Raw genomic sequence first — 10000 nt, forward strand, 5'->3', positions numbered from 1 at the left:
ACATGGATTGTAAATGTATTTATAGAATGTGATGTATGGAGTATTGTATAAACTATTAGAGGAGCGTTCTGAAATCTGAGTATTTAAAGACGTGAATATTTAGAGCTGTAAGTATTCACAGATGTAAGCGTTAAGATATATAAAGGGTTAGAGTTGCAAATGTGTAGAAAACTAATCGTTTTATGTATTTAGAAATGAGAACATCTAGAGATCCGAGTGTTCAGAGATGTGTGTCCAGAGACATGCGTCTTCTGAGGTGTGTATATTCAGCGGAGTGAGTGTAGAGAGGATGTTGAAGGATATTTGAGCCTGACATTTCGAGCATTTAGCAATATGTTTGCTAAAAGATGCTTGTGGCGAAAGATGTGATTTTATAAAGTACCTTTATTCGATGTGCTGATAGATGTACAGGGTAACTGTTTGAATTTCATTTCCAGATTACTTACTCATTTATTCACTCATTCATTCATTGGTGCAAGGAAGATCATCACTTCACTGGAACTTCATTTATCAGTCACTTTCTCCATCTGTCTCAGTGTCATCACATCATCACATTACAGCTAAGCTTCCTTTGTTTTGGAAAGTAGTTGGCACTGTTAAATAAAAGGAAAAGCAATGAAATAGAATAGAATAAAATAAAATAAAATAAAAATATGGGAAGAAAGCCTGAATTTCTAGTTTTGAAATGAAGCTTAAGATAAAGAAAAGAACATAAAAGAGTACTGTTAATAGTATGATAACAAATTAAAAAAAAAATCCTTCTGGCAGTTATCCTGATAATGATAATGACAGTAAAAACAATAATACAAGAACAAAATCAATAGTAATAATGTTGATAACGAGAGTATTTATAAGAAATAGGATACTTATGGAGGTGTAATGATAATGACGATAATTATGGCAATACCAATGAAAATGGTGACAGCAAAAATAACAGCAACAATTAAGATAAAAATGGGAACATTAATGATAACAATAATAATAATAGTAATAAGATGATTATAATGATAATGATAATAATGAAAAAATAATATGAATACTGATAATGGTAACAATACAAGCACTACTACTTAGGATAGTAATGATAATGGTGGTGACAACAACCAATATTAAAAACAACATTTGTCATGATAATAACAATGAAAATAGTAATAGGGACAAAACGCAAATATTGGTGACAAAGGTGACGAGGATAATGATATTGATAATTGAGGATAATGATAATAATGATGATGAAAATGATATTGAAAATATTGATAAAATGTTAATATCAATGATAATAATAATAACGATAATACTGATGATGTTAATGGCAATGATAATGATAATAATATAATCATGATAACAATAATAGTAATGATTAGATAATGATAATGATGATAATCGCAATAAAAATAATGATAATTGCAATAATGAGGATAATGAAAAAATGATTAAAATAGTAACAATAATTATCCTTATCATAATAAAGTGATAATAATGATGATAATAATAATGATTGTGATAATCATAACAACAAAAACGATAATGATATAGATGATAATGATAGTGATGATGATAGTAGTGATAAAAATGATAATACTAATACTAATAATAATGATAACAATAATAATCACGCTAAAACATTCTAGATTATAATAACAATAATAATAATGACAATAATCATAATAATGATAATGATACTAATAGCAATAATTCTATATATCAAAATGATGATAATAATAATAAACAATAGAAAAGATATGATACTGACAACGATAATGAAAATAATAATAGTAATAATAATAATCATCATAGTAACAATAAAGATGATAAAAATAGTAATAGACATAATAGCAATAAAAAGGATGATGATAATGATGAAATAATAATGATAATGATAATGGTAGTAATAATGGTTATAATGATAGTAATAATAACAACAAGAATAATGATAAAAAAATAATAACAATGACAATAATAAAATAATGATAATGATGCCAATGGTGATGGTAATCATAGTGATTAATGGAATGATGGTAGCAATTGTCATGATACTAATACTAATACTGATGATAACAAAAACAACAACAGCAACAATGATGATGATAATAATGATAATAACAATACTGAGGTTAATGACAATATTGATAATAATAATATCTATAAGGATGATAATGATAATAACCATAAGGATGACAAGACTTGATAATAATGGTGATGGTAATAATGACAAATGATAATAATGATAATGATAATAATAATGGTAACAAAAGAAGTATTGAAAATAGTAAAATGATGATGAGGGTGATAATGATAATAATAATAAAGATAATAATGATGGTAATAATAATAATAATAATAATAATAATAATGATGATGATGATGATAATAATAATAATAATGATGAGAATATCAATAATAAATAATAATGATAACAATAATATTAATAGTAACAATGAAAATGATACTACTACTACTACTACTACTACTAATAATGATAATAGAAATAATAATAATATTGATTATAACATTAATGGTAATGATGTTAATAATGATAATTATAATAATAATGATAACAATAATAGTATTGATAATAATGATAATAACGATAATAATGCTACTGCTATTAATACTACTACTACTACAACTAATAATAATAATGATGATATTGAAAATGATATTGACAATGTTAATGATAATGATAATGATAATAATTATAATGATAATGATAATGACAATAATGAATATGATGATGATAATGATGATGATAATAATAATAATGATGATGGTAATTATAATGATAATGATAATGATAATAACAATAATAATAACAATGATAATATATACTTATGTATATATATATATATATATATATATATATATATATATATATATATATATATATATATAGATAGATAGATAGATAGATAGATACATATATATGTATATATATATATATATATATATATATATATATATATATATATATATATATATATATATATATATATATATATGTGTGTGTGTATATACATATATATATATATATATATATATATATATATATATATATATATATATATATATATATATATGTGTGTGTGTATATACATATATACATATATATATACATATATATATATATATATATGTATATAAATAAATATATATATGTATATATTTATATATATATATGTATATATATATATATATATATATATATATATATATATATATATATATATATATATATATATATATATATATATATATATGTTTGCATGACACCAATATTCACGGTCCCCGAGCCAGACGTCCGACCGAGGCGCGGCCCCGGGAGCCTCCCTGCGGCAGCGCCTGAAGCGCGAGAGGACCCGACCGACGCGGCCGAGCGCATCGGCCTTCGGGCGCCGAAGCAGCCGCACCGCCTGGGCGTCGCACAACCAGGGAGGAAATCAGGGTTTGGCCGATTTCCCGTCTCAGTTCGGGATTGCAGGATCGCTAACGAAGCCCTTCCTGGCCGGCGGCTCGCATGAGAAGTGCTTAGCGGGATGGCGTGTCGGAATTGGGATTGGTGTTACTTATTGTAGCGGTGTTATTGTATTTGGTGTTCTTCTCGTATCATTGTTATTGTTTTTTTTTACATATTTTCATAACTTTTTATTGCGACGAACCTTTAATCTCTTCACTTCCCAACCATCGAATCATATCAGAACCGCCTCAAAGAAATCGACCTGACAGATCACTGCTAATCCACAGATTCGGAAGGCTTCCCATGGTGTCCGCGAGCTCAGTCGTCTACACAGGCATAGCTATCGGCTCCTGCTTTCTCTACTCACTTCCGCTCCTGCTGGCTGCCAGGTTCCTGCTCGGCGTCATGCATCCAGCGTCCCTCCAGACGGGCTACATCCTCGGTGGGTGCGGTCTGCTCAAGGGGTGGAGTGAGGGGAGCGAGGGAGTTGGAGTGGGAGGGAGGAAGAGGGAGAAGCAGTAGGGGAGAGAGAGAGGGAGGTACAGGAACAATAGAGGAAAGGAGAGAGAGAGATAGGGAGAACGTAAAGGAGGGAAAGAAACAGTAGAGGGAGGGAAAGAGGGAGTGGGAGGCAGGGAGGGAAGGAGAGAGAGCAGTAGAGGAAGGGAGAAAGGGAAATAGCGAGAAAGAAAATGAGGGACGGAGACGGAAAGAAGGGAAGGAGGGAGAAGGAGAAGGCGAGAGGAAAAAGAGAGAAAAATAAGATTAAGAGGAAAGGAGAGGGAGAGAAAGAGGTTAAGAGAATGTGAGAAAAGGTGAGAAGAGAGGGAGATAGATAAATAGACAGATAGAAAGACAGATGAAAAGAGATATATAGATATATAGATAGAAATAGATAGATAGACATAAAGATAGAGAAAGATAGATAGATAGAGATAGATAGATAAATATATAGATATAGATAGATAGACATAAAGATAGAGAGATAGATAAGGAGAGAAAGAGAGAAAGGGAGAGAGAGAGAGAGAGAATAGATACAGAGAGAGACAAATACCCCCCCCCCCCCTCCCCCTCAGTGATGGAGATGGCGGAGCCCAGGTGGCGGTCCGCCCTGGGTGTGGGCATGTTCTTGCCGTGGGCGCTGGGCACGATGGCCTGGGGCGGTTTCGCGTACCTGGTGAGGGCCTGGCGCTGGCTGCAGCTGGCCGTGTCGCTGCCGTGCCTGCTGTTCCTGCCGGCGCTCCTGTGAGTTCTTGCGGTCGTTGTGCAGGGACGCATGCGCACGCAATGCACATACTTAGAAGCTTACTGCTATGCATCTCTATATCTATATATTTATCTATCTATCTATCCACACACACACACACACACACACACACACACACACACACACACACACACACACACACACACACACACACACACACACACAGAAACATACACACACACACACACAAACACACTCACACACATATATATATATATATATATATATATATATATATATATATATATATATATATATATATATATATATATATATATATATATATATATGTGTGTGTGTGTGTGTGTGTGTGTGTGTGTGTGTGTGTGTGTGTGTGTGTGTGTGTAAATATAAATATAAATATAAATATTTACATATATATATATATATATATGCATATATATTTGTAAATATATATATATATATATATATATATATATATATATATATATATATATACATATATATATATATATATATATATATATATATATATACTTTATATATATATATATATTTACTTTATATATATATATATATATATATGTATAAATATACACATATGTATACATATACATATAAACACACACATATTTGTACATATATATATATAAATGTAAATATATATGTATATATATACACATATATATATATATATATATATATATATATATATAATAAATATATGAATCTATGTATATCTATTTATCTATCTATCTATCTATCTATCTATCTATCTATCTATATCTATATCTATATCTATATATATATATTATATAAATATATGAATCTATGTATATATATATATATATATATAATATATATATATATTTATATATATATATATATATATATATATATATGTATGTATATGTATATATATGTATATATATGTATATATATGTATATGTATATATATATATATATATATATATATATATATATATATATATATATATATATATATATATATATATATATAAGAAGAAAAAATTCCGCCGCAGCGTCCTGGACGAGTCGCCGCGCTGGCTGGCGGTGGCGGGGCGGCAGGAGAAGGCGCTCGGCATCCTGAAGAAGGCGGCCGAGAGGAACCGGGTGGACCTTCCGTCCGACGAGAAGATCCTTAGCATTCTCAAGGACGATCAGAGGAAGGTGATGAGAGATGTGCTTTTTCTAAGATGAATTAGTGACTACGAAGATGAAAAGGTTGTGGCGAAGAAACATATTTACAGACATACGTATATTCAGACACGCACATGCACCGTGCAGTGAACTCATCCCCTACTCTGAGTACCTGACAGACAAAGCGGGCGTAGCTTTCCAAACCTGACAGCAGGGTCGGCAACCTCTTGAACAAAGTGTGCCAGTTTATAATTAATGCCTTCTTATTCATAACCTTCCGTGCCAGTTTTTTTTCTCAGCACTGTATACCCAATTGTATTTTCCTGCACATGTATAGCACGAAGGTAATATTTAAGTAGCAATTAGTTTTCTTTGTAACAAAAAATATATGTTTTATAATTTTATATTTATTCTCACCATATTGATTTCTGGACACATTGAGCTTCCAACAACCCTCAGAGTGAACCGCTGTAAGCCTGCAGCGATGGGCCTGAGGGTATGCTGCATGTGTAAAAACATTTGGCTCACATTGGTATGTAGATCCAAAGGCTGATAGCAATGCCAAGGCTACTCTCTTCATGCAACTGAATATATGACATTGACGTCCAGGAATTTGATATTGAGGCAGCATGATCATTCGCAGTAGTTTCCAATATTCCTCGATTTTAAAATTTAGCTGACCATAATAATTCTCTCTCTCTCTCTCTCTCTCTCTCTCTCTCTCTCTCTCTCTCTCTCTCTCTCTCTCTCTCTCTCTCTCTCTCTCTCTCTCTCTCTCTCTCTTATATCATTCTACTGTTTTACCTTTTTATTTGCACCTCTGAATCACATAGCGTGCCATAGACAAGCGCTCTGTGTGTCAAGTCTGGTTGCCGACCTCTGCCTTACAGACAAAATGGGCGTAGCATTTCAAGCTAAGAATCACACAAGGTGCAAGGAGATGCAACTCCGGGCCGTCGAGCCAAATCTATTTCGCAAACGGGGCTGAATTTTGCAGTCTAGAGAATTCAGGGGTCGGGTTTGGGGCTCGCCGGTCGCCGTCGGGCCGCGGGCGGGAGCGTGGCAAGTAGCCGCCGGGATCAGCCGGGCGAAACGACTCCGCATATGGGCGGATAATGATGATGATAATAATGATGATATTAATGATGATAATGATGATGATAATGATGATGATAATGATGATGATAATGATGATAATGATGATGATAATGATGATGATAATGATGATGATGGTCATGAAGATGATAACAATAATTGTGATGATAGCAATAATTATGCAATAATTCTGATGATCATGATAATGATAATAATGATAATAGCAACGATAATGATCATGATAATAATTATAACAATGATAATGATAACTAAGATAATAATGGTGATAACAATGATAATAATAATAATGATACTAATAATGATATAAATAATGCTGATAATAACAATAATGACGATAATGATTCTAGTATTGATAATGGTGATAATGATAATGACAATGATAGTAATAAGGAGAATAACAGTAATAGTAATAAGGATAATGATGATAATAATAACAATAATAATAACAATAATGACAATAACTATGATAATAATAACTATAACGATAATGGAAAAAAATAATGGTAATGATAGAAATTATGATAAAAATGATGGAAATAATGAGGATAACAATAACAATATTAATGATAATAGTAATAAATATAATGACAAAAATAGTGATAATGATAATGATGATAGTGATAAACATGATAATGTCAATGAATAATAATGTTATTCTCATTAATAATATTAATGATAATAACAATTATAATAATAAAAATAATGATAATGATAATAGTAATGATGATAATAACAATGACAATAATAATAATGATGATGATAATACTAATACTAATGATAATGATAATAATTATAACAACAACAACAAAACAACACTACTAATGATACATAATAATGATAATAATGAGAACAGTGACAGTAGTGGTAACAATATTAATGATGATAATAAGATTAATGATTTTACTAATAATGATAATAATAATGATTATGACAAGAATAATGATAATAATAATGGTAATAAGAATAATGATATGATAATGATAATAATAATGATAAAGCTATTATCAATAATAATTAGTTATAAAAAAGTAATGACAACATGATAATCATATCAATAGTTATACTAACAATAATAAAAATGCCAACTATTAAAAGGACATTGGCAATACTAGTAATAATCTGATATTGCTTTAATTTCTTTGAGTTTCCTTTTTCATATAACATTTTCATCCTCAACTTCCTTATCTTTTCATGATAAATTATCTCTGAAGGAAGTCCAAGAAAAAGCTACTCATGACAACTTTAAAGACAGAGTTAAAGAATATTTTGAGACAGCTGTTATTCTTTTCAGGTAAGACAAATGTTTTTCTTTGCTCTATTTCCATTAGATGTTTCTTATTTGCGTATTTTTTCTTTCATTTTTTTGTATATGCTTGCTTGTTCGTCAGTGGTATGTATCTTTTCTATCCTGTTTTTTTCCGTTTTTGCTTCTTTCTCTCTCTCTCGTTCTTTCCCCCTCCGTCCTTTCATGCATCCATCCAACCAGCCGTCCCTCTACCTATTCTTTTGTTTGATTATCTTTCCCCCTTCTGTCTTGTTTTCCATTTATTCATGTCTCTTTGTGGATATTGTTAGATAAATATTGCAACCGAAAGTTATGGTTGATATTGCAACACAGAGAAACAAAGTATGTAAGTGTCTCCAATGTTCATTGAACGTAGCGTTCAATGAACATTGGAGACACTTACATACTTTGTTATAGTCCATTAAAATTTCGATTATAAAAAGTTAACGTACGATTTCGTATAAATCTATATTTCGTATAAATCTGTATATATATACATATACATACATCTGTATATATATACATACGCATATATAGACATTTATATAAATATATATAAACACATTTATATAAATATAAATAAACATACATATACATGTATATACACGTACCTATATATACATGCCATGACTGGTTAATGTTGGTAATGTGCCAAGGAACATCTTGTGACGTCATCGACACCAATTCCCTTGAGACGCTACGGTCGTTTCCTCAGATCCGAATTTGCGGACAAAACGCATAGTTTTGATAAAGAGTTGATTCTGAACATGTTTCATCCGAAAGTAAATAACATAAACGATGCAACGTCATAGTGGTCCTGGTGTTTTCTCTTTAGGGAAGAACGAAAGAGGACCGACTCATATGCATGCAGGGAAAAAAAGTTTTCCTTTCAGGCTTTAAAAATGCTCACATGATTCCACTGAACCTATTAATGAGGTGTCATGGCTAACATTGATCATTCTTTAAAGCGAAATGTCGAAGGCCAATTGAACGCGCATTCGCCGGTGCAAATGATTCCTAGTCAGAGCATCCTGTCATACCATTTGACTTATCAACCGATGAAAGCTAAGCTGGATACTTGAAATCGAGGCCAGAATGCCAGTCTTATACTATAAACATTTCCAGAACATGAGTCTAACTTGGGCCCGATGGAAGAAAGCTTCTCAGGATAAGCATCCCACTTCCTTCCCCTTCTTTCCTCCTCGCGTTTCCCTCCCCTCCCCTCCTCTGGCTGTAAAATTCATATTCTTCTGATCACTGTTTCCTGCAAAGTATCTCTCTTATGATTCTGTTTTATATAATCACCATATTTTTTTTTCTTTTTTTCTAGACACCATATTTCTCACGCTCATTGTATCTTTCGCAATCATCGTGCATTTCATTTGCTATCTTTTCCAGCGGTTACGGGAAACGCGACACCTTTCACGCGACAGGAATCGAGCAGGCGGTAAACATTTATCGAGTTGCCAGATGCATTCCTCCTACTTCAGATATTTCATGCATATTCGTACTTGAATATCTATAACACCGCATTACCCACCATAAGATATCAAAATCCATCTTGGATATCATATTACAAAATATTGTGTACCTGTCGGAAAAATAACCAATATGTAGTAAAATAGCAAGCCGTCAACCGCGGCCACTCCCATTATGTCAAAGAAATGGGCGGAGCCGAGAAGGCTGTCTTGCCTCGCGTCGCGATCACCCTAATTGCCACCGGAAAAGATGGCAATTATCACCATACCTTTCCAGG

The 10000-nt window shown here is 31.8% G+C and overlaps 1 protein-coding gene across 6 annotated transcripts in view; it reads left to right on the forward strand.

Moving 5' to 3' along the window:
* LOC113822641 (organic cation transporter protein-like) overlaps positions 1-10000 on the forward strand; it is a 37092-nt gene that overhangs the window by 22249 nt on the left and 4843 nt on the right. For 5 of the 6 annotated variants that reach the window (XM_070135582.1, XM_070135579.1, XM_070135581.1 and 2 more), the window contains 4 exons: positions 3742-3896; positions 4531-4699; positions 5726-5873; positions 8171-8250. In XM_070135582.1, coding sequence (XP_069991683.1) covers positions 3742-3896; positions 4531-4699; positions 5726-5873; positions 8171-8250 — 552 coding nt within the window. The remainder of the gene's footprint in view (positions 1-3741; positions 3897-4530; positions 4700-5725; positions 5874-8170; positions 8251-10000) is intronic. The other variant, XM_070135584.1, reaches the window with a different exon arrangement.

This window comes from Penaeus vannamei, chromosome 20 (assembly GCF_042767895.1).
Source record: "Penaeus vannamei isolate JL-2024 chromosome 20, ASM4276789v1, whole genome shotgun sequence".
NCBI classification, from domain to species: Eukaryota; Metazoa; Arthropoda; class Malacostraca; order Decapoda; family Penaeidae; genus Penaeus; species Penaeus vannamei.